Source organism: Enoplosus armatus, chromosome 8 (genome assembly GCF_043641665.1).
Source record: "Enoplosus armatus isolate fEnoArm2 chromosome 8, fEnoArm2.hap1, whole genome shotgun sequence".
Taxonomy (NCBI): domain Eukaryota; kingdom Metazoa; phylum Chordata; class Actinopteri; order Centrarchiformes; family Enoplosidae; genus Enoplosus; species Enoplosus armatus.
Window position 1 is genome coordinate 23,672,281 of NC_092187.1, and position 25,645 is coordinate 23,697,925.

At 42.9% G+C, this 25,645-nt stretch overlaps 1 protein-coding gene across 1 annotated transcript; it reads left to right on the top strand.

Annotated features, from left to right (window-relative positions):
* The first annotated feature begins 17,160 nt into the window (after positions 1-17,160).
* On the top strand, positions 17,161-25,346 carry tcea2 (transcription elongation factor A (SII), 2). Its single transcript, XM_070910666.1, has 10 exons — positions 17,161-17,229; positions 18,755-18,817; positions 20,451-20,556; positions 21,088-21,178; positions 21,413-21,576; positions 22,384-22,440; positions 23,036-23,190; positions 23,293-23,439; positions 23,520-23,591; positions 25,230-25,346. Exons 1-10 carry the CDS (start codon positions 17,161-17,163, stop codon positions 25,236-25,238), a joined length of 933 nt encoding a protein of 310 aa, XP_070766767.1. The 3' UTR covers positions 25,239-25,346.
* The last annotated feature ends 299 nt before the right edge of the window (positions 25,347-25,645 follow it).

The window sequence follows — 25,645 nt, forward strand, 5'->3', positions numbered from 1 at the left end:
GCAGGTGTATAGATCAGTTATAGAGATCAATTTGTGATTGAGCTCTTTCTCTTCTGTCTGCTAAAACAAACAACTTCACTGCTTTTACCACTGTCTCTTTTCTAGGCCATGGCTGAGTGTTGAGACGGTAATTTAGCTATAAAGCTGGATAATGAAAATGTTTATTTTAGTATTTTTAGCATGCGTTTATCATTTTGTTTTTACATCATCATTATTTAAAACAGGTCAGCATAAACAGCGACACTCTGTCTTTACCCAAATACAAGTTTACAGTGTTTACAAGTTTATAGATGCATGAGTGTTTTCTCTGCTCTGTGCTGAGTGTGAAAACATCACAAACCGCTAATTTAAAACCTAAATACTATCCATTTTCTAGGCCAGTGTTCTCGGCTGCAGTTGTTTTGAAAGAGAAAGTGATTTAGATGTGAAGTGGGATAGTGAGGACGTTCATTCTAGTAATTTATTTTCTACAAAACTTGAGCTATGCCCCAGTTTAATTCTATATTTTAATTCTTACCAGGTTCACAGAATTAAGAACAGACTAAGTGTGTTTGAGTTGTTGTCCCACAATGTAAAGTATTACAGGAATGGAAGAGCTGCTCACAGCTGGAAAGAATTTAAAAACAAATTGTTGACAGTGATGAAACACCATGAGGATCTCACAACACAAGATAAAATGTTCAATCTTTGCAAAGTATGTATCTTCCTCTTTGTTTTGCTTTGAAAATTTAAAAGTGGTGATAACTTTTCCCAAATCACACTTGATTGAGGACCGCCGCAGCTCGTCTTGTATCATTTCCTGTTTGTCCAAAATAGTGAAGTAGGCCTACATTTGTTTCTGTACACTAACTGCAAAAGTAGTTCTGCATGTCCTCGACCCTCTGTCCCCCCCAAAACTGTTGGCCCAGCCATTTGTTAAAACAACACAAACTCATTCCCTCAGTAAAGCCACTAATTTAAAAACCTAAGTACTGTTTTACCACTTTCCAGAGGCTGCAGCTGTTTTGAGTGCGGTTGAGGGGAGAGAAAGTGATTTAGAGGTGAAATGGGATAATGATGATGTTCATTTCTGAGGCAAAAAACATCCTAATTTAAATCAGGACAGACGATCTGTGATTAAAGCATGGCAGAGGAGGCCAACAGGCTGAGGGCGATTGTAATTATAGGTGCTATTGCTGGCATGATTCTGACACTGGTATCTGGCTTTCTGCTGTTAACTGAAAAAATCTGACTGAAAACATTTTAATTGTAACTCCAATGGACTCATGGAAAGACATTTCAGGGATTTAAAACTTCCAGTCAGCTTTTGATGTCAGAATCAACTCTCCTGTTTCCAAAATCTATTTAGCTGAACAGCTGAGGAACAGACAAACATGACTGAGTATGAAAATGATCAAGTAGGGACACCAAAAACACCCAGTAACTGTGACTCACACAACCAAACTTCTTTTTCATCTTTGATGCTGGTTGGCATACGGGCAGCAACATGAAGGACAAACAAACCTCCATGTCGCACTAACATATGTGTGATGGTAACACTAGTTACCCCCGAAACATGCTGACGATGCTGATGCTTGCATTAGCTTACATTAGCATGTTAGTGTGTCCGTTTTAGCGTGTAACCTACCGCCTGCATGGTAACGTGTTAGCATGTGGTAGATGCTAAATGTTATATGCTTTTAGGGGCAGTAGTGTAAGTATGTTTCACTTGTACTTAGAGCTTATTGCCATTTTAACATGCTTGTGAACATAATTGTTAGCACGTTATACGTTTTAGGATGCAACTGTGTGTTCAGACAGAATTTGCACGGTTGCTAGCTAGCTTGCAGCTAACATCTGTACAGCTGCTACATTGGCTGTTTGGTCCAGCAGTCACATTTGGAAGATGAGCCCATCTGATGAAGTAAAAACATGGACTGACATCACCCTCAGGACAAACTTAACTTTTTTTGCCCCTCGAGTGGTGAGGATCTAACAATAGCATAGAGTTTAATTCAATGAGTTCAACAATTTATTTCAGGTGTGTAATGAACATTACAGCCTCACGAGGTGCTAGTGAGGCTGCAGACCTGTAGCTTTGTCCTTTGTCTGTTGAACCTCCGTCTGTCCGTTGTTCTGGGTCGCAGCTCAGTTGTTTCGAGCTCCGATATGATTTGAATGTGAAGTGGGATGGCGTGATAGTACTTTGGAGAGGGAGCGAGAGGCCGAGCTGCTGCTACATTACTGAGTCCTCAGCAGTGTTAAGACTTCGCTGCTGGAACACGGCAGAGAGTCCGGAGGAATGCAGCAAATCTGATTTTTCTTGGCAGATAGTATTTGTTTTTTATTTAATTGTTCAGTTATGTTTGGTGGATCAAGTCAGTCCGTGAAGTGTATCCCATAGTTTCCAGAGTGTGGTAGGTCGCCTTAGAGGACCTTCAAGGATTATAGTGGTTTCTTTGCATGCTTTACCTAATTTAATACAAATTATGTGTACTTTGAATTACTGCCTACCATTTTCCAAACCCTACAGTAAGTTTTTATTTTGGTTTCCTCCCTTCCAGGCAGCCTGTGGTTTCAGTTCATTTCTATAAAAATCAATTTGTAGAGACTCGAAACTTGCTGCAGACAGCTGATCCATCACAGTCAGCATTTTTTTCTTTTCTGATGGTGCCTTTAAACGCTGACAGGAAGCTCCATCATGTAAGACATGTAAGAAATATCCACGTTTGTCTTTTTGTTTGTGTTACTTGTGTTATTTTATTTCCCCCAATTGTTTGTAAATGCAAAATTGTTTGACAGCTGAGACGTCAGATGTCAGTGCTTCTCATCAACACATGAATGCACCACCTGAATCATTTTCAAGAGGAATGTGTGATTTCAACTGCATTGATGATAATATTATAATTATTATTATTAATTAATTAAAATCATCAGCAAAGTGTGAACTTAGACCAATGGCGTCTGTGAAAAATGTACCTAAAAACGGATGGATTTGTACAATTTTTGTAATAAATAGACTAAATCATGCAGCCACCATGATCCACTGTTCACCTGTGTCTCTGGAACTGGATGAGTGGCAAAATATAGCTGTATGGATGAATAATGTCCCTTCATAGTTTAAATTTTTTATCCCAATAACACCATATTACCATACAAATACATTGCTATTATGATTCTCCAAAACTCCGGATCAAGTTTAACGACAACGTTTTTTTGTTTGTTTTGTTGTTGTTTCGGTCAATGACAACATTTTTTAAATGGTCACTTTCTACAATAGCTGTGCACAACAACTACAGTACGGTTAAGGCAAAGGAAACATTGTGGTCATGGCAAACTAATTTTAAAGGTCCCATATTATGTTCATTTCAGCTCTATATTTTTGTTCTGGGACTCCAGTAGAGCAGCTTTGCATGATTCACAGTTCAAAAAAGTCTTTATTTATCTTCTCCTGGCCCTTCATGCAGCCCCTCAGTTCACCGTCTGTCTGAAACAAGCTGTTTTAGACAAACTGAACAACCTCCAAAAACCTGAAGAGTCGTCCTGAGCAGAGCGCTCCAATAACTCACACAGACTGAGCGGGTGGATGAGCATCCCCTGTACTTGGTGGGTGTGCTGTGATTGGAGCAGATGACCAGCTGGGGGCGTGGCTGAGGGCAGTGACTGTATAGCTGTGACATCACAACCTTACAGAAGTCCTGACGGCTCGTTTAAAGGCGCAGTGTCTGAATACGGGCTGTGTGCTTTTCTCTGTGGACAGAGCGTTTTGATAGTTTCACAGTATTTATACAGCACCTACTCCTGCTTTATAATCGACAAAGATGGAGATCTAACTTTCAACAATATGGGACCTTTAAAGCAAGATGAGAGTTAGGCAACTAGTTCCAAATCTAGATGTATATCCACCGCGCTGACCTCCACATCCTTACTTTCCGCCTCGCTACATAAAGGACACATAAATTCCTGCACTGACACTGAATGTTGGCATTTGATGTAAATCATGAAGTGCAGAATCGTCCATTATGGATGTAATTTCTGGGAAGAATGGGCTGAATAACAGCAGTACTTATCGGAAGCATTGAACTTCATGGAATAAAGACAATGTACAATATTGGAACATAATATTTATGAGCTACGGCTCCGTTTCACAAATTTAGTCTCCAAAATATTAGTGAAAACTTGCAAATTAAAAGTGGAACATCTGGTGGCCCAGTGGTTATGACACACTGAGATGTCCCTGGTTTGATTCAGACCTTTGCTGAATGTCACACCCTTCTCTCTCCCCCTGCATTTCCTGTCAGCATCTCTACTGTCACTTTCAACTAAAGACAAAATGCCAAAAATCGACCCTAAATTGAACAAAACCGAGTGGAAAGGTCAGTGGAATTTGAGAATGTGATGCACCTTGTTTAGAAGAAAAGGAAAAAAAGAACAGAATAGCATATAAATGTGCAGGTTTGAAATGTGGATTTAGACTTTCAGAAAAGTTTTGTCATCTCCTATTTGTTTAAGTATCTGTTGACTGAAACCTCCTGAGATATCTGTGTGATGAAGACTCATTCATGGCTGTATATGAACAGTTATTCATGTACTGTAATAAAAAGTACTGTAGTATGTAAAGTAGTGTTTCTCCACTTTGTGATCAAAACATGAAATATGGGACAGCAACCACAACAACAAGCTCTTGTAAAACATTAATAAGCTCTCTAGACTCTTTTTATTTGTTTTCGTGAAGATCGGGAAAATTCTACCGCACAGATTTAATTTTCTAGACATTAAAGATTTTAGACAGATGGATGGAAACATGCAGATGTTGAATAAGTGTAAACAGACAGATTCCTGATAGCAGAGACGCACTGAAGAGAGGATGAGAAGAAGATCGATTAAAGGCCAAAGACGACAAGAAAAAGAGGAAAGGAGGGAAGAGGAGTCGACTGAGGACATATGGAGAGAGAGAGACACATGTACAGTATATAGATATATATATGTAGTGAGAGATGGAGAGAGAGAAGAAGGGATCAGAGGGAGAAAGAGGAGGAGTGATGGTGAACAAACTCTGAGCCTCCAGTTTAGTCGGCCACAGAAGTTGGGAAAGTATTCTGTGGTCGCTGCAACTATTCAGAAAATGTTAAAGACGGAGGGAGGGGATCAGCGACTGCTGAGAGAGAGAGAGAGAGAGAGAGAGAGGCATGACTGCATGGTCGTATTCGCATGCAATTCTCTATGTGTGAATATGTGACCGTGTACAAGTATATATATATATATATATATATATATACGTCCATGTGTGTCGTGGGTTATAAACAATATGTGTGTTGGTGGTCATGTGACATTCTGCTCACATGTCAAGCTGTGTTTGTATGTGTGTGTCGATGGAAGCTGCAGAACATCCTTTGCTCCTCTAATGAGAGTTTCTGTAAAGATTCGAGAAGGTGATAAAAGTTATTACACGTTTTCGACACGGCTTTTGGAAGCAGTCCCGGAGCATTTTTTATGCCTGTCCGTTAATGAATAATTAAATAAAAAGGCAGTTTTCTATCTGCAATTAGGCTGAGCTTCAAAAGCAGCAGCAAGAGATGTGGGGTTTTTTTGCCCTGGGTTTCGCCTCTCAGGCAGCATACTGAATCAGAAATAGTTTATTGATCCCCGAGGGGGATATTAGACAGACATACAAACTAGAGGTCTTCATGGGACCAAAATGATGGACCCGACCCCAATGGATCCATGTAAAACCCGAACCCGACCTGCAAAGCATTTTCAAAAGAGAGAGACCCGATCCGAAGGGGACCTGAGGTCAGACCCTAATAGAGAGAGAAGACCAACACCAGCAGGAGCACGATAAGCTATCAATAATTTAAAAAAGCAGCCACGGTGGAACGTGCAGCAAGATAATAGTAATATTCTATAAACTAAAGTCATAGATACTGATTCCAAAAAGTCTTATTTCCACCTCCAACAATTAAACATTAACTAAAGAGAAACAGAAGATTTTTCTAACCAATTTAATGTCTGTGAATCAATAAATGTTTTACAGTTTCCCCCACAGTGATGACGACATACCACATGATCATACGGCGTACGCTCTGGTCCTTTCAGATCCGCCTGGGTATCAGACATAGTGACACGCAGAGACCCTCCCGAGACACGAGGCCGTAAAACAGTTTGGACCGAATCAGAGTTTCATATGACAGGAGGTTATAATAGAGAGCAGAAGATATATTCATTAGTGTGGACATGGTCATGTACGAGGCCCTGTTTGTCCCATTCACACACACACACACACACACAATCAGAAAACAGCTGACGGTGCGTTCTGTGTGCAGAGGAAAACAAACACAGAGACAAACAAAAGACACACAGAAAAACAAACATACATCCCCTCTCTCTCTCACTGTGTGTGTGTGTGTGTGTGTGTGTGTGTGTGTTGGTGTCTGTGTGTGGTCATCAACAATGTACACACACACACACACACACACAGAGCTATGTCACATTCTCTGCGTCCCACCATTGTCCTGCTACACTTAGTTCATACACAATGTAAATACGTTGACACACGTGTAAAACGTGCTGTGCTCACTTATACACACAACTGATAGGAATCTATAGTGTGTATGTACGTGTGTGTGTGTGTGTGTGTGTGTGTGTGTGTGTGTGTGCGCTCTGGATGGAGGGCAGTTTCTGGGAATTGTGCTGCTGCCACAGTGGGGAGATGCTGAGAGCAGCAGGAGGGAGGAGAGAGAGTGTGTGTGTGTGTGTGTGTGTGTGTGTGTGTGTGTGTGTGTGTGTGTGTGTGCGCGTTCATTGTTTTCACTTGTTACATGGATGAAGATTAGAGCGCCTTTTCAACACTCAAAATCACACACACACAGACACAAAGCCATGCATACACCCTGGTCTGACCTATATCCAACTTTGCATGCAAACACACACACACACACACACACACACACACACACACACACACACACTCTCTCTCAGAATAATGAGGGCAGGCATGCTGAAAGAAGGACAAAGCACGTTACTTCATGACTGTGTTGATGGAAAGTGACAGAGACTCATTTACCTTATAAAACCTCTGTTGACCTGCTGGATGTCAACCGCGGTTTCATAAATTCATTTGATATCGAAAAGTTCACGACTGACCTTGAAAACAGCATTTGACAAAAACGGTCTCGGATTTCCATCTGGTGAGATTATTTTTGTAGCTCTGATCATCAGTTTTATATACGTTGAGATCTCGCTTTCAGTTTTACCTCCAAATAAAGCGGTTTAGGTAATCTGGATAAACGGTTGGCTTGTTTACAGCCAGTCGGATCATCTGGCTGCTTTATTTCTAGCAAATGTTGCCGCACTCTGAGATCTCAACAATAAGACCCTTTTCACGGCAGACATTTTGACTTGTCAAAGCAGGAAAAGTGCAGGTGGGATTGAAAAGATTAACCATCCATTTAGGTGAGTCAAAATGTCTGTCGTGAGTACAATGTTAGCATAACTGATTGAGCCAACGACCAGAGCTACTAATGAAACTACCAATAAACTTTTCTGTCCCTCTGTTGTGGATTTTTGGAAATTGCGCTGATTCCCTTCTTTGCCGAGAGCTAAATGAGAAGAGTAATGCCACTTTCATGTCTGTCTGCTAAATATGAAGCTATGTCCAGCAGCCATTTAGCTTAGCTTAGCATAAAGACTGGAAATGGGGGGAAACGGCTAGCCTGGCTCTATACTAAGGTAATGAAATCTGCCTGCCAGCACAACAAAAGCTCACTTTAGTTTGTTTACTGTATTACGTACAAAATCCGAAGAGTAAAAATAACAGGTTGCGGTTTTACTGGCGGTTACGTGAGGGATTATTTCTTGGAGTCTCTGCTCGTTGCCTTGCAACCTCACGGTGACATCAAGGCTGAGGGGGGTAACTCTCACTCAGGACAGCGAATAAGAGAATTTCCCAAAATGTCAAACTATTTCTTTAAGATGGTTCTCTGATGGTCAACAATGCGAACGTGCACCAGAGTTCACCAGAAACACAGATTTCCTTTGATGAAGAGGATGAAGAGGATGAAGATGATGACGATGATGAACTCTTGGTGTCGAACTTTATTAAAATGAATGAACTGAACAGAATAAAACGACAGAGACAGACTGACTGACTGTCGGACAGATGGGCAGACATTTTGAACTCCCATGAGTCCTATTGAGAGGAAGTGGGGGTGGATGTGGGGGTGGGGGGGGGGGTGCAGGGACAGGAAGAAGAAGCAGGGAGCAAACACTTTCTCAGTTTCACACAACAGCAGAGCTGCTGCTATTCTTCTGTCTTTAATCCCAGAGGAGCAACACCACACACACACACACACACACACACACACACACACACACACACACACACACACACGCACACACACACGGCATGGCAAAACAATACATGACACATGAAGACACACGCACGACTAAACGAACGAGTGCAATAAACAACATGACAAAGGGGAGTGTGTGTTTGTTCATCCCATAAATTTTATTTTATTTTACTAACATAATAATTACTTCACGCTCTCTTTTACACTTGTGATTTCCCTCCACATTTCAACATAAAAATGAGTTTTCAGATTTTCTTTTAGGTTTTTACTCATTGTTGCCAGGTTTTTTAATGTATTTCTTTATTTTGAATACAGTTGTACGTTTCCCTGTTTGTTTGATACCATGCAGTCCTTCCGCTAATATTCAACGTTGGACCTTTTTGCAGGACTGGATTTTTCAATTTTCAATGCCAAAGCAGGAAGCGGTGTGACGTTCATATAGAGGAGTGAAGGACGTGAACTCGTTCACCAACAGTTAGCGTTTGTTTCTGTGACCTTACAAATGTCTCAGTGGCCCGAAACTCACTCGAAAATCATGCTAAAGGAGGTTAAACAAAGCGTTTAAAGTGAGAAAATGCAAAAAGAAATGCAAGAAAATAACTTGTGTTAACTTAACACAGTATGTCTTTGTGAGCATTGAGTGTGTGTGTGTGTGTGAGAGAGAGTGTACTACATATATGAAGGGTAGGGGGTGTGAGAGGGAAGTGTGTGGGAGTGGGGCTGCCAATGCCTTCCCACACACACGCACATCATAAAACACTCATAAAGCACACACACACACACACACATATACACTAGAACAGACACACACCCACGGCCCAGCAGCAGACCAGCGGACTTCAGTCCTGCTGTGACCTGGCCAAGAGGAAATCACACACACACACACACACACACACACAGACTGTACAAAGCACTGTCTTCATTCATAAGGACAAATCATTTCACAATGAAGACGAATTGGAAGCGAAAGACAGTAAAGAGAAGAGACTGTAATACTTCATGTAGAAGCCTCAGTGAGTATTTGACAGACGGCGACCTGCCGCGTCGACCTTGAATGAACACACCAGGTTTACACGTTAAAAGTCACATTAAAGGTTTTATAGTGACACAACTTAGGAAACCATTTTGAACTGAAATCAGATATGAAGTGATATGATTGCGATGCTGCACATGCATGAAAACCTGCTGAGGATCCTCTCCAGACATTAAGATGAATCACATCTGCTCCTTCTCCTTAATACGTTAACATGCGTCCTCATGTTTAACTGCTGGACACAAGATGTCTCCTGCTCAGTGTATGTACGCTGGAGGTTCCAAGAGTGTTGCATGCTGGACCACAAGTGGTCTTCACAAAATCATCAGATACGTCTTGACATTGGAACAGGGTCTGATTGGGGCCCCTTGTCACATTTCAGATGTCTATGAGTTGTTGGCAGTTCCACCAAAGAGACGTTTCCCCTCGTTCTCAGATGGTTTCATTTAAATAACTGTTCGAGGCACAAAATATTTCACAAAATAGCCTTTGAGGACCCTTCAGATTTATCTTTTAATCTATTAATAATGTAATAATGTCGTATATCGATGGCCAAAGCGCAAAACCTCCTATCTGCAAAATGATCCAGGAAAAGTGGGGAAAAGCCTCCTATGTGCACTTAGCGAGGCACTAATACCTAGTCGGTATTGTTAAGACATAATATGATATATAATAAAACAGTGTATTATGTATTGGGTATCCTTAACAAATAGCATTCTGCAAGAAAACAACAAGTTTTTTTTGGTTTCTCAAAACATTTTTCAGAAAGGAGGTTTTGCTCTTCGGCCATCGATATAATAATATGTATTACTTTTGTTTGTAAGTACATTTTGCTTATAATACTTAAAACTATAGTTTTACTTAAAAATGATTGATTTTAAATGCAGGACTTTTACTTGTAAAGGAGTGTTTTTACAGTGTGGTAACTTAACTGAAGTAAAGGACGTGACTCTGAAGCGAAGTAACAATGAATATTATTATTATGAATACTAATATCCCTTTTTGACGTCAGTGGCAATTCGTTATGAGTTTTACTTTCGTGCTGAAACGCATGTCGTCATTTCGATTGAAAGTCATTTTAAATTGCTCACACGTGTCTCTTCTGTCAGGCTGATTCTTGTCTACCGGCTCGCCACATATTGGTGTCCCTGCAGGGCGGAGAATGACTGGACGTGTGCCGAACCTGAGCCACGCAGGGCCGACGGCCTCATTCTCTGTCCCAGGATGATGACATCATCATCATCTTGTTCCTGACTTCCTGTCTCCTGGCGTGGCCGCCTGGCAGGAATGTTGGCACCCGGCCGGGAAACAAACAAACACACACTCGCTTGTCATTCGTGCATACGCACATAGAGAAGGTCAAACGTTGACGTCGTCAGATACATGAAGCGATAAACATGCAGCAAAAGTTAGCTGCGTTTCAATGATGCGTGATTAATGCTTAATCACAGGAAAGTCAAGTTTGACCAAAGGATTAGAGACAGTAAAACTCAAGAAATCCAAATACAATCCCACCTTAAAGACAGAATCTCTTCCTGTATCATTAATACAAGAATCTAACTCTTCTATTACACGAAGACTGTGAACCCAATAGAAACGTTTATTGATGGATGATGTTTTAAATACGCAGGAACCACCATCATTAAATTCAGGTGCTGATGCTGGAAGTGTCGTAACCTGCAGTTCTTCTAAAGGCCACTAGAAAACTCTGACTGTATTGAAGTTTGATGCAAAGTTGTTAATTCCCTCTTTTCCAATGTGAGTTAAACTGTCAAACTGCCGACTCCAAAACATTTTATGATGAATCATTACATCTGTGGCTCAGGCAGTTGAGTCACGGCGTCATGCAGCCTTTCCTCTCTCTGTTTCTGTTTCTTTGATGTTCAAAAAATGTGAGTCTTACAGCATGAACCTCGTGGCTTTCAGAACCCACGTAATGTAATGACGCCATTGTCCCGCTCCAATAACTTCAATACAACAGCTGTGCGAACATTTTTTAATAAATCAGTTTTTCTAAAGTACGGAGCATTTGTAAACATGTGTTTCTACTGAACACAAAGATGTATCTGTTCACTTTATCTGTTAAATCCTGGAAAGCAGAACTGGTTTCATAAGTCGTTTGGTGGACAATGTGACGTCACACCCAGATATTTCCTGCTGCTTCAGCTGCATTTGATGAGAAAATGTTGCAGCGTCTTCTAAAACATCAAGAACAAACAGCAGATGTGCGTCGATGTGTAAGAATCATACAGGGAGAAATCCAGGCATATTGGACAAAAGACATTTATCTGGACAATAAACTGCTCTCATATGTTTTTGGAAAGCAAAGACATGTCTCTCTCTCTACTGTCAACCACATTTGATTGGACTTTTAGACCCACAATGCAACTGTTTGGCATCAAAACCCCCTGGAGTGCAATGAGACATTACACATTACACGGTAATATAGTTCATAGTTTCATGAAGGTTGGGACGGTCCCCGGTGGCATGGAAGAGCTCAGGGAAGCAGGTGTGTGCTGCTCTTTAGCGGAAATGGGGAACCAGATGTACATCTGTCATCCAGTTTAAGTCTTTTCTCTTGAAACCAAACAATACTACTTCTGATCTCACAAACAGAATTTGTGTCACTCTGTCCTGATAAAACTTGATAAAACAAATCCGACTTTCACACTGGAGTCTTGCTGTTTGCTATTTTTTCAAAAAACAGATATCCGATTTCCTTGCAAACCTCTGCATATCCCTTTAGTCATTGTCAGTTAGTGTAAAGTCACCGAATCTATGAAAACAGCCTCGGTTCTGACGAAGCGTCAGCAGACTCATTTACCATCAGGGAGGAAGACGGAGCAAAGTCTACACAATACTTGGCCTGCTTTCTGAAGGAAATAAGAATAGCTCCATCAATCGAACAGAGAGGAAACTTCCTGTCTGAGGTCATAACTAGCAGTGACTCCATAGATCTAGTATAAGTAGAAAGGACACTTCCTGGTGCCGAGGGTCAGAACGAACAGCCACAGATCAAGGCGAGTAGGCACTTCCTGCTTCAGATGGTCAATAACTGAGACTCCAAAGATCCATTTAAAGTGGAGAAACACTTCCTGGCGTCAGAGGTGACTTCGAATGAGTCCATAGATCACAAGAAGAGGGCACTTCCTGAACCCAGCTGCTGATAGCAGGTTTCATTGATCTAATACACACAACAACACTTCCTGGATACATAGATCTACTCCAGGTAGAATGAACAGTTCCTGCTGTCAGAAGTGAGCCAAAAGACTCCATAGACCAAGGTCAGAGGGTACTACAGTACATACAGTATATACAGTTATATTAAAGATGTTAACCAAGAATCCAAACACTGGCATTATTACAACAGACAGAGTTTACTGGCACAGCTTGATTTCAGCCTCCGAGTTAGTGGTGATGTACTGGAATTCATTACGTTGTAGTACTGCATGTATAAAAATATATCGTTGTAACAGCCCTTTGGAGCGATGCCCCCGATCATTCATTCATTCATCTCTCTCTTCTTAAACTGTTGCAAATAAATCTGCTTTCTGATGTGACAATAGTTGAGATTTGGTTAGATGAAGGCACAAGAACGACTTGGTAAGGATTAGAGAGAGTCGATGGTTTGGGTTAAAATGACTACTTCGTTAATGGTCTGAGGCTTTCATCGTCGTGGTTATAATAATAAACCATTTGGTTAATCAGCGAATGACTGCAGTCATGGTTAAAAAGAAACCAGCGTTGACTGACTGTCTGTTTTGTTGGTTTGTTGGTTGAGAGCGGAGACCATGGGGGGTTAGCCCCGGTCAGCTCTTTATTTATCAGCGTTTGCACATTTCTGAGGAAATCATTGTGAAATCACAGATGCAGAGAATAAAGCTTGATTTCAATCATTTTCACTTATTCATGTTTTTCTTATCATATTGGCGTCATTTATCACGTCACTGACTGCCTTCCTGCCCTTTTGCTCCCCGCTGGTATCTGTTTACTTTCCTGGAAACCTTCAAATGCTCCTTGGATAAACTTCAGAGGAAACTGACCGTCTGTCCGGTAAAAACATCATCAGCGTCATCAACAAACATTTGGAGCAACGATGAGCTGACAATTTTTTCTTTTTTAAAGTCTCACATGTTCTTGTGTTAGAAATGTGGTTCACAAGATCCCGATTTTATCTCTGCAGAGAGGACAGAAGATGAGGAAAGTAGAGAGAAGGAGGAAGAAAGAGGAGAAGAGGCGACAAATAAGACAACAGAAGAAAGGAAGAAGGGATGTCGAGAGGACGGGAGGAGAGAAGATGTAGGGTTGACAGAAGGAGAGGCAGAAAAAAGAAAGGAGAGAAAGGGATGAGAAGGAAGAAGGAGGAGGAAGTGGAGAAGAGATGATGATGTGGTAGAGGAAGGAAGGAAAGAAGAGGAGGGCATGAAGGGAGGTGAGAGGAGGAGAGGTAAGGGGGAGAAAAAAGAAAGTAAAGGGAAAAATAGAAAAGAAGGAAAGAGGTTGGAGACGAAGGAGACGTTAGAGAAAAGGATAGTAGGAGGAACGATGGGAGGAAAAATTAGATGAGAGGAGGAAGAAGGAGCAGACAAAAACAGGAAAAAGAAAAGAGGAAAGAGCGGTGATATAAGGAGGAGAAAGGGAGAACGTAAGAAGTGAGGAGAGGAGGAGAGAAGATGGGACGACAAGTGAGAGAAGGACAAAGAGGAAAACAGAAAAGGGGAAGATGAGAAGGAAAACGAAAGAAGGGACGAGGAAGATGGAAAGAAGAAAAAGAGGGAGAGAAGAAGAAAAGATGAAAAAAGAGGAGAATGAGAGAAGAAGAAAAGATGAAAAAAGAGGAGAATGAGAGAAGACAGAAGAGAAGAGCAGGTGATGGAAGAAAAACGAAAAGCTTTCCTTTTCAATCAGCTCTTGGATGACTTTCTCTCCTCTGCATCCTTTTGTCCCTCGCTGACACCTCCGAGCTCTCCAGGTCAACACACACACACACACACACACATGCACACACACACACACACACACGCACACACACACACGCACACACACACACACACACACACGCGCGCACACACACGCACACACACACACACACACACACGCGCGCACACACACGCACACACACACGCACACACACACACACACACACATGCACACACACACGCACACACACACACGCACACACACACACACACACACACACCCTCAGCTGGAGGAGGTTCTTGGCTGCAGACATCAAGCAGCAAAGTGTCTCCAGGATGATTTACTGGTGTGGAACGCAGTGAGGAGACAGTCAGCACCGCTGCAGCAGACTCTACGGCAGATACTGTCGGGGAAATTTGTTTAAACATGGAATCTGTTCTAGATTACAGAAATGTATGTTATTTACATTTATTTGTGCTCTTCCTTGACATGAATCAGTACCCTCCGTCTGTCAGGAGGCATCTCTTGCTGATGTTAGAGCGTTAATTAACCTTCATCAGTGGTCACCCCTTAAAATGAAGCGAGGTCTGCATGTAGCACCTTATCGCAGCATGTGGCTTTAAAAGAGTACGACAATTTAGCACCGCAGTTTTTAAAAAATGAGGAAAATCAACGTAGCAGAACCAGATATTTTGTCTTTTTTCTTCCTTTTTCCTGCACTGACATAACCCACAATGCAACTCGACTTCAGGTGGTTTGGTCTGAGATTTGGGTGTGTTACGCTAATAGCGGCTAATATAGCCTTGAGCCTCGAGCTAAGACGAGGAGTGGGCTGCAGAGGTCTGGTAAGCTCACTTCTTTTTAACTCCACACCCCCAGACTTTTTTTTTCCATTTTCAGACTTGTAGTCTTCAGACTACAACCGACGCTGTATGAAGGCTTCGTATAACTGTTTTCACATGTGCAGTAGTCCCAAAGAGAGATTTTTCCTGCTCAGACTGTTTAATTTGAAGTATTTTAGAGGTGAAAATATCCAAGCAAAAAAATAGAGAAAATTCAGAAAAGTCAACATAATTTCATGTTGCAAAAATCTAGTTTTTTCTTACTTATTCCACCCGACCGCAGTTAGAATCACTTAGAGGTTCCACTTGTTAGCAAAGTGCTATTTTAACCTAATGTTGACATGATTAGCATGAGCAGCATCAGAAGGCAGTGAAAAGACTTCCCCTCCCTTCAAAATGTACCATTGTTCTATTTGCTGGCTCGACTATTCTGTAATATTGTGGGAGATTTCCAAAACAATATTTGTTCTATGTTTTTATTAAATGCTCAAACTCACAAGGCACTGTTAGAATATGGAGACTATAAGGTACGTAGGAGTCAAATCCTCTTTTATCTTAATCTTTCTTAGAACATGCTGTTGTTGAGGAGCTTATCCTGATTTTATTTGGGGTTCATTTATTCATCAAAGAAACAATTTGACTTTAATCGTTTCTTGATTTCTTTTATATCTCCGAGTTTGATTTTTATCTGTTACTTAAAAATCTGATCAGTTTTTAATATCAGATGTTATGATTCGATGATTTCAAGTTGCTGCCTTGTGTGAAGCACTTTTTAAACTTGGGTTCGAAAAGTGCTCCATAAATAAATAAAGATCATTTTTATATTTTTTACAACTCTAAAGGCCAAAATAATCAAATATAGAAGGAAAAACATCCTGCAGTCCATTGCAAACCTTCAGTCACTAGACCTTCATCAGGTCCCATGATGGCTTCATCATCACATACTTGGACTGGACCTAAAACATTATTATCACTGAATGAAACTGCAGTTAAATCAACGAGTGAAATAGTTTCCAAATAAATGGTGCATTTCACAGTTTGGCCTCAGAAATACACAGACAGTATAAAGTCACTGTAGGACACCAAGTATAAGTATATACAAAATAACTGAACACTGACACCTAGAGGACACAGTGAGTACATGCAGGTTATTAACGGAGTGGAAACGGTCTGAAATCACTTCATAGAGTTTTAATTCTGTACAAAGAACTGAAGCAGGTTCAGGGTCAGTGTGAGATGTGGATGAAGTTAAATGAAATAATGTTTCTTCAGGATCAGAGTATAAAGCAAAACGGAAAAACAACAACAACAACACCGCAGTATCATCAACACCTGAAGAGACTTTAACGAGCTGTTTTGCCTTCAGTCCTCCACACGTGTTCAACTGTAGAGGACATTGAAATGAATGGAGGTGGCTGAACCCCCCCCCCAACCCCCGTTTTGACCTTGCACGTGAGGCGCACAGCTGGTCCTGAGGAGATTCCGCGCGGACAGGTTGTCCTGAGGTTTATTATGTGTTCTGTCGCGTTACACTCCACCTCTCCCGGTCCCGGTCCCGGTCCCCCGCAACATCTGCATTAATACATTCATACTTTGTCCTGCGTGGTGGCGGGGAGGTTAGAGTCAGACAGCCTCTCCAGTCCTGAGTGACAGAGTCCACATGCTGCTGTTAAAGGACATTATCAACTAAAGTGTAATTAAGTCTAGCTGCTGAGATGGTGGTGGTTGGGGGGGGGGGGGGCATCCCCATCAGATGCCCCTCCAAGAAGTTTCCTCCGACGGCGGGAATGTCTCCTTTAAAAGTTTTGGCCAAGTTGCTCCAGGATGAATTTGGAGGGAGCCAAAAACTAAAACTACACCTCCCAGCGTCCCACAGTGACACACAACAACAAACGAGAGAGAGGCAGCAGCTGGGGGAGAAGGAGACAGACAGGCTGCGTGAAGAGAAGCAGAGACAGAGACAGCTTTTCTCCACATCAATGGGGGCTTTCACCGCAGCACAGGAGGACAACTGACGGAGAGGAGTCCCATCAACATGGCTAAAAACCAGGAAGTGGAGCGCATCGCCAAAAAGCTGGATAAAATGGTGCACAAGAAGAACACGGTGAGAGCAAACAGGCGCCGCATCCGCTGAAAAGCACGCGATCAGGTGATGAGCTGTACCTTGAACTGCTGAGAGAGGGAACATTCTGGAAAGCCGGGCAGAGAGTTTTAACTCTGCTCGCTGCGTTTCTGCTGGTAATCTCACAACGAGGCTGCTGCTTCTGGCTTTGACCAATTTTGGAAATAGTTTGGCAATAAATCACTGCAGCTATTGGTCAAAAAGCTGCCAATTAAAACTCCCGCACCTTGAATCAATTATCTGGTCAACTCACCTCAGAGTTTATTAACTGTACCTTCATATGGTGGCTGTGTTACAGCAGCTGAGAGTGAGTCAGTTATTAATATATATATATAACTCTATATCATTTTTAAAATGTCTAAATGTAGTTGTCACTGCACATACTTCAGTGGAGCACTTCAGGCTTCAGCGTGAGTCCAGGAAGGTTCTGTGTTTCATGTTATAACGGAGACCAAAGATCGAGCAATAAGTAAATGAATACAGAACAAATATCAGCACATGAAGGTGAAAACAGTCAAACTCTGCGCACATCATCATCACCATCATCACCATCACCTCATCACTCTGCACCGAGACGCTCAAACATCACAGTGAAGCAGCAGTCAGCAAAAGTGGGACTTCACATTTCCAGAAATTAAACTAAAACTAAACCAATTCTGCCTTCTGAAGTAAAACAAAATGAATATGACTTTTGATTTTTTTTGCACAGTGTGTCGCTGGTCTTTACTTTCTGCAACACTGCTCCACTGCTTGTGTTTGTGTTCATCGTCTCTTCTTTGTCTCCGTCCATCTTTTGGTCTTCCTGTCTCTGCATGTCCTCGTGTGTCTGTGTTGCTTATGTGTAAAAGTGGGAACCAGCTTTTTCTCACTTGTAATGGAAAGCGTAACTGTCTGTCCCTTTTCCCTGTCTTTCCCTGTCCTTTTGTTCAGTCTCTCTGAATCCTGTTCTCTCTTTTTGCTGCAAAGACTGTTCCAACCCATTTACTCGTGCAGCTGTTGGATTAGCTTCATTTATCCAAAAATATGAAATTCCTGGCATCACACATGGGGACGTCTTTGTCCTCAGAGACAAGTGACAAGTTAAAGAATCCCCTGACCAACTGAGAGCTCCACCCAAAGAACGCTCCGCTCACAAAAATTCAATCTTGTGGGTCCATCATTCTGCCGGTAACCTTTAGGGTGCGTTGAGCGATTGTCTCGGGGCGTCTGGGTGACAGACGTTCAGCTGTGGGGGGGGGGGGGGGGGGGGGGGGGTCTTTGGAAGAAACCATGAATCTTCACATGCAACACGAAATGTCACCTTGACTTTATTGGTTAAATTAATGATGTCCACTGAAACAAATCTGTCACGTTGAAGCTTTTCTGTTCATTAAATGGACACAAAGGAGGCAGAGACGGACGCGTCGTCGTCCCTGTCCAACAAGATTAGATCAGAGATTCATCCTCCGGGTGTTCACTCACTGAGGTGTTCATTTATTTAGGTTTGTGTTTACTCTTCTGTCTACAGGACGGAGCTCTCGACCTGCTGAGGGAACTAAAGAACATCAAGATGTCTCTGGAGACCCTGCAGGTAATTAACTCCACCCCTCTGCTGTGTCACTGCTGTTAGCAGTACTAGTACTCTTCCTAGTATAACCGCGAGCTCCGCTACTACTAAGTCAGTCAAAGTAAGGCACGGACATCCACAGGCCCGGCACATAGCCCCCACAGGATCATCAAGGAGCCCCTTATGTTAATCAATTCAAAACATTTGTTTCAGCAGGTTTTCTTACGTGCAGAAGTAATAAATAATGTTCCAGAATTGATCAACAATAGCAACTGAACCGAAGCTGAAAGTCAAGTTTATGTTGGGCTCCAAGGGGTTAACTGCTCATCGTGCTGCAGTGATGTAGACGTGTACTCCAGGATGTGTCCGTACACCGTGACATCACTGTTGGGTGTAGCTGCAGGTGCAACACAGCAGTGGAACATGTGTACACATTATATATATATATATATATATATATATATATATATATATATATATATATATATATATATATATATATATATACATTTCTTAGAAAAAGAACATTATCTGGGCCGAGTGTCCCAGATAACATGTGACAGCTCAGATACCTGACACCAGTTTTCACAACATGGCTACCCTGTCTGCCTGTCTGTCTGCCTGTCTGTCTGTCTGCCTGTCTGTCTGTCTGTCTGTCCCCTCTCTGTCTGTCCCCTCTCTGTCTGTCCCCTCTTTGTCTGTCTGTCTGCTCCCTGTCTGTCTGTCTGCTCTCTCTCTGTCTGTCTGTCTGCTCCCTCTCTGCCTCTCTGTCTGTCTGTCTCTCTCTCTGTCTCTCCCTCCCTCCCTCCCTCTCTGTCCATCTGTCTGCTCCCTCCCTCCCTCTCTGTCCGTCTGTCTGCTCCCTCTCTGCCTCTCTGTCTGTCTGTCTGTCTCTCTGTCTCTCCCTCCCTCTCTGCCTGTCTGTCTGCTCTCTCTCTCTCTGTCTCTCTCCCTCCCTCCCTCCCTCTCTGCCTGTCTGTCTGCTCCCTCTCTGTCTGTCTCTCTCCCTCCCTCCCTCTCTCTTGCTCCCTCTCTGTCTGCTCCCTCTCTGTCTGTCTGTCTGCTCCCTCTCTGTCTGCCTGTCTTTCTCTCTGTCTCTCTTCCTTTCTCTCCCTCTCTATCTGTCTGCCTGTCTGTCTGTCTGCTCCCTGTCTGCTCCCTCTCTGCCTGTCTGTCTGCTCCCTCCCTCTCTCTCTGTCTGTCTCTCTCCCTCCCTCTCTCTCGCTCCCTCTCTGTCTGTCTCTCTCTCTGTCTCCCTCCTTCCCTCTCTGCCTGTCTGTCTGCTCCCTCTCTGCCTCTCTGTCTGTCTGTCTGTCTCTCTGTCTCTCCCTCCCTCTCTGCCTGTCTGTCTGCTCCCTCTCTCTCTGTCTCTCTCCCTCCCTCCCTCTCTCTTGCTCCCTCTCTGTCTGTCTCTCTCCCTCTCTGTCTGTCTCTCTCCCTCCCTCCCTCTCTCTCGCTCCCTCTCTGTCTGTCCCCTCTTTGTCTGTCTGTCTGCTCCCTGTCTGCTCCCTCTCTGTCTGTCTGTCTGCTCCCTGTCTGCTCCCTCTCTGTCTGTCTCTCTCCCTCCCTCCCTCCCTCTCTGTCTGTCTCTCTCCCTCCCTCCCTCTCTCTCGCTCCCTCTCTGCCCCCCCCTGCCCCCCCCCCCCCCTCCACGTAGTCGACCAGAGTTGGGATGTCGGTGAACGCGGTGAGGAAGCAGAGCTCAGAGGAAGAGGTTCAGACTCTGGCCAAAGCTCTCATCAAGTCCTGGAAGAAACTGCTGGGTGAGTGTGGGTATGTGTTGTGTGCTCTCCTACTTCTGTCTTTGTGAGGACCCAGCAGGATTTTCGGTACCCGAGGACAGACAGAGGACAGTTTTGGAAGGCGAGGACGGGGTTTACGTGTTTATTAAGTCAATGACAAGTACAGATGCACAAGTGGGTGTGAAGTAGTAGTAAAACTCAAATGATATCAAACAGAAAAGCAGCAAATCATCACATTTTAGAAGCTGAACTTTGGTCTTTTGTCTTGATGAATGACGTCGACTGAGGGACGTGATTTGCTGTCGTGATATACAGACGGTGAGCCTGCGCTCACGTATTCTTTGGCTTGTGGATCAGCGTGAACAAATGAGGATAATAATAATAATAATTGTACACAAAATGTAAATCGAGCAGAGCGTCGCGTGATCTGACGCCTGTGACACGCCGGACACGTCGACCCGCGAGGAAGCTGTCGTAGAAAACAACGGGTGCGGGTTTTTTAACGGGCGTCATACATGTGTGTGTCCTGTTGCGTTGTGTCTCGTCCCGCAGACGGTTCGGAGGAGAAGGACAAGAAGAAGGAAGGCGGCTCTCCCGTGAGGTCGTCCTCCACCTCCAAGGACTGCGGCGGCAGCGAGAAAAGGTCTGTCGCACGGTGATGATGTCACTTTTGGTTACACCCACCGTTGGATGAGGATGAGGTCACTGTCAAAGATCGACTGAGTCTCGTGAAGTGAAAGTTAATGTTCCATTTCATTTCTTTTAATAACAGAAGAGGATTTAAAGTGAAAAGTTCCTCTAACCAGAGTCTCACGTGTTTCTCTCACTCTGAACTCTTCTGCGCTTCTCCTGTCATCATTTCTCCCCGTCCAATCAGCAGTAAGAGGTCAGGGGAGTCCCCCGCCACCCCGCCCACACCCACCTCCCCCACTACCCCTACCCTCCCCCCTCTGGTCACCTCCTTCCCCCCCGCCCCCGTCACCACCGACAGTGTGCGGAACAAGTGTCGAGAGCTGCTGGTGGCGGCGCTGCAGACTGACGGTGAGATCCGGATGCTCTTTGAATTCCTCAGCGAACGCGTGGAAGAAAATGATAATTTGGCGGCAGCGGCGAACGGAGTGGTTTTGGAAAGCTGCGGCGTAAACGTTTGTTTACAGTTTGATCAGAACTTCTTATTTGTTCTGGTTAGGAGCAGAAACAACACCTCAAGTTATATCACATGACCTTCAAGAGCAGATGAGCCTTTTCCACAATGTGTGAAATTGTGATATTTCCGTGACTTCATGAGCTGATGAAGATCATGTGATATGATCGAAAGCTGCAGACCAGTTACATGTTGTTTGAAACACAACTAAGGCGGTATTTGTGATAAAAATAAAAGTTTTTCTCAAAGCTTTCGACAGTATTCTGCAGCCTTCTTCAGCAAGTAGAACGTACTCAATGGTCTGATTTTTAAAAAGTGGTTCCATGTGCTGAAGAATGCTGTGGGATGCGGTTAAAGAGCTCTGGAAAAAAAGAGAGTAAGTGATCCTTGAGTTTAGAATATCATGAATGACTGAGTCTCTGTGCTCTAGTGAGCTATGGATCAACTCTAAACCCAACAAATAAATACGTAATCCGTCATTTCAGACGTTTGTAACATTGGCTGCCTGATTTTATTATCAGTATTAATTGATTGACTGGCAGCGAATGTGCGTTCAATATACACACACGCGTGCTAAGTTCCTAATTTTGTGACCAAGTTCCCCTTTTGCTTCATCATGATGTCGTTCATGTCGTTAAAAGTAAATTCATGTATTTAAAGCTTTAAAGTGTGTGTGTGTGTGTGTGTGTGTGTGTGTGTTCCAGATGACCACAAGACCATTGGAGTCGACTGTGAGCACCTCGCAGCACAAATTGAAGAGGATATCCTGTCACGTCGCTCTGAAACCACACAGCAGGGTTTCACACTCGTTAGACAGATAAACACCGTGAGCTGTGTGTTCGCGGTGTGACTCCGTCCACCACGCGTACGTCAGCGAGGGTCGGCTAAATAACAAACACCTCCCTGTATGACACGATGCGGTTCAACAGCAGCTCACGCGGCCCACATCGAGGCTGAGGGTTGAGCTAAATGAGATCGCCATACGGAGGTTCAGCTCTTACATGAACTTTCTTCTAGTTTACATTTCGGCCGCACTAGTGGTGAGGACCTAAGGAGAGTAGAGCTGTTTTACTGTCCCTGGAGACATTTAATCCTCCTTGACTCGTGCTTCAAGCTGAGAATCTGTGTGTTTTAGTTTTCACGGATCCAAACTGGGCAGACTTCTTGCTAGGTTACAATATGGGCAGTCTTTCAAGTCTTACATGTTAAATCAGTAGTAAAGCAGCACTTTCAGAGTGTTACTTCCCCCAAAAGACCCAGTAGTCCAGTCTGTACATGTGCATGTATGTGTTTTATTCACACTGTACATATATGTGTGTGTCAGTGTTTTTGTCCTTGACTGCTCATCGTGCCCACAGATCTTCCAGGAGTTTAAGTCGACAGATATTAAATATAAAACTCGTCTACGAAGCCGCATCTCCAACCTGAAGGACCAGAAGAACCCCGACCTGCGGCGTAACGTCCTCTGTGGGAACATCTCGCCTCAACGCATCGCCTGTATGACTGCTGAGGTCAGTGAGGACATTTAGTCTCATCTTTGCCTCTTCAAGCAGCCTTCTGATTATCAGTGAGTTACAGTTGGCAGGCTTACTGAAGTATGTTTATTCCACCAGGAGATGGCGAGTGCAGAGCTGAAGCAGATCAGAGAGGCTCTGACTAAAGAGTCCATCAGAGAGCATCAGCTGTCGAAGGTCGGGGGAACTGAGACGGACATGTTCATCTGCAACAAGTGTCACGGAAAGAGCTGCACGTACACACAGGTGAGGACGCCGTGACATAAGATAAAAAACAATAATAAAGACAATAAAACAGATTAAAAACCTTTTGTGTGTGTTTACAGGTGCAGACCCGCAGTGCTGATGAGCCCATGACCACCTTTGTGTTGTGTAACAGCTGCGGAAACCGATGGAAGGTAAAGAAACAGTAAATACTCGTGAATATTAGTATTAAACATTATCAACAAACAGCTGAATGTGTGATTTAAGGCTAAACATGCAGAAAAAGTTAATAAAAACATATAATCAAGTACACAGATGCTCCATATGTTATACAGCAGTCCCTGCATGCATGTATATACACACATACATACATGTAAATACGTACACATCCACCCATCAAACAAATGAAACCAACTCAAAAAGAAAAAACAAAATCAAAATATACAATAAAGGTGTAAATGTCTTCATGTTGAAAGGCACTCTGGGATATGTAGGCCAGTGTTTACTGAAGCTGAAGTACATGAGGCAGGTCAAGTTAAGTAGCTTCACTAAATAACTAAATTACAGCAAACTTGAAGTGTAAAGGGCTGAATGATTGACCTGAACGTCAGTAACAGACTCTCACCACCAGGTGGCAGCAGAGACCGGACTCTGCCTGTTTCTCCCGCTCCTCTTCCTCACTACTCACCTTCAGTTACTGCTGCTTCCTTTGACCTGTTTATGTCCTCCTTCCTCTTCTCTCCCAAACGTTTCTACTTTACATCTGATTTTTTTTTTTTTCATTTTACTTCGTCTTCCTCACTTCTCTCCATTTTCTTGTCTTTCTTTTTCGCTTTCCTCAGATGTCCTCCTTCCTCTCCCTCCCCTCTTGTTTACATCTCAGAACTTCTCGCTGTCCTTTTCACCCTCGTCCCTCTCCTTTCCTCTCTCTCCTCGTGGTTTTTCCGCCCCACCCCCCCACCACCCCCCTTATTTAGCCCCTGGCTCTAGGTCAAGGTGAAGCGACTAATTTGTGGGAAGTGTTTTGTTGTTCCAAACACGGCGGGAGGCTCTGACATTTTAAACGAAAACAAATCAGTTTAATAAAGCAAAAAAAAAAGTTTTGTGGCCTCTTTAAACTGCAAACTAGTGTTTTTACAAAGACACCAAATATGACACACACAGGACATCACATCATTGTAATTTGGTGTAATTTGGTGGAAGAGCAAAAGGATTAAATAAATAAATACATTTTAAACTCAGTTTAACCTGGCACAACCCCAGCATATCATCACTGTTGATGAAAGCATCTCCAGGTTTGGTGATTTTCAGTTCTTAAGCTGCTAAACGTTCTTCGCCAGCAGGTCGCTGACTTTGCCGGCCCCTCTGCTGGTGGTGGCCAGGTGGTGTGCGGTTGGTTGATGAGAGCGCTAGGAATGATGCCGTGAAAATGTGCTGTGAAAGCAAAACTATGAGCTGGAAAAGGGAGAGAGCAGCGTTGGTGATAATTCTCCAGCGACATCTTTCACATCACGCCGTTACTTGATCCGTGGTTTATTCCAGAAGTCACGTTAAATCTGGCAGATGTTGTATTTTCTAACCGAATGTTCGTTGGTGATACAACAGTTGTGCCTTTTAATGAATTATGAAATATATTTCGACATCCTCTTACTGTACTGTTTTTCTCCTGAATGATCTCTGGTGACAAAGGCAGCGAAGATGACAGCTAGTGAAGTAAATTAATAAACATGAGGCCTCCCTGAACTAATATTGTCCTCCATTTATTAGAGGAGAGTTTCCACTGATGAATCCTGAAAGAGTCTTTAATCACAATCTTTCTTTCTTCCTTCCAGTTCTGTTGAAGAGGACGTGTGTGTATTATTCTATCATGAAGCAAACTGACTAAAGTGAATTGAATGTGGATTTAAAAAAATGAATAGTTTTTTTTTCCTTTTATTTTGTATAATTCATATATATATATATATATATATATATAAAAACTAAAAAGCTGTAATATATTTAGAGAGAAAAAAGCCAGTTCATGTTGTCTATTGGTTTAATTTGTTTTGTATGGAGCACTTAGAGTTTATTTCTTATGCTAGATGAAGCTTTAAGCCAGATTGAAATCACATTTAGGCCTTGTGGAATCATGGATGTGCCTTTCTTTGCCATGTTGTGCTGCCACATATTTTGCCCTTAACATTTATATTAAAGTTGCTCTTGGATTAAGACAGCATCACTGCGGTTCATGTTTTTCTTTCTGGCTTGT

Coding starts and splice junctions, on each gene's coding strand:
- tcea2 (XM_070910666.1), top strand. CDS start 17,161: ATGGCTAAAAACCAGGAAGTGGAGCGCATCGCCAAAAAGCTGGATAAA. Junction 21,179..21,412: donor TGCGGCGGCAGCGAGAAAAG/GTCTGTCGCACG, acceptor CCGTCCAATCAG/CAGTAAGAGGTCAGGGGAGT. Junction 22,441..23,035: donor CGCAGCACAAATTGAAGAGG/ATATCCTGTCAC, acceptor CATCGTGCCCAC/AGATCTTCCAGGAGTTTAAG.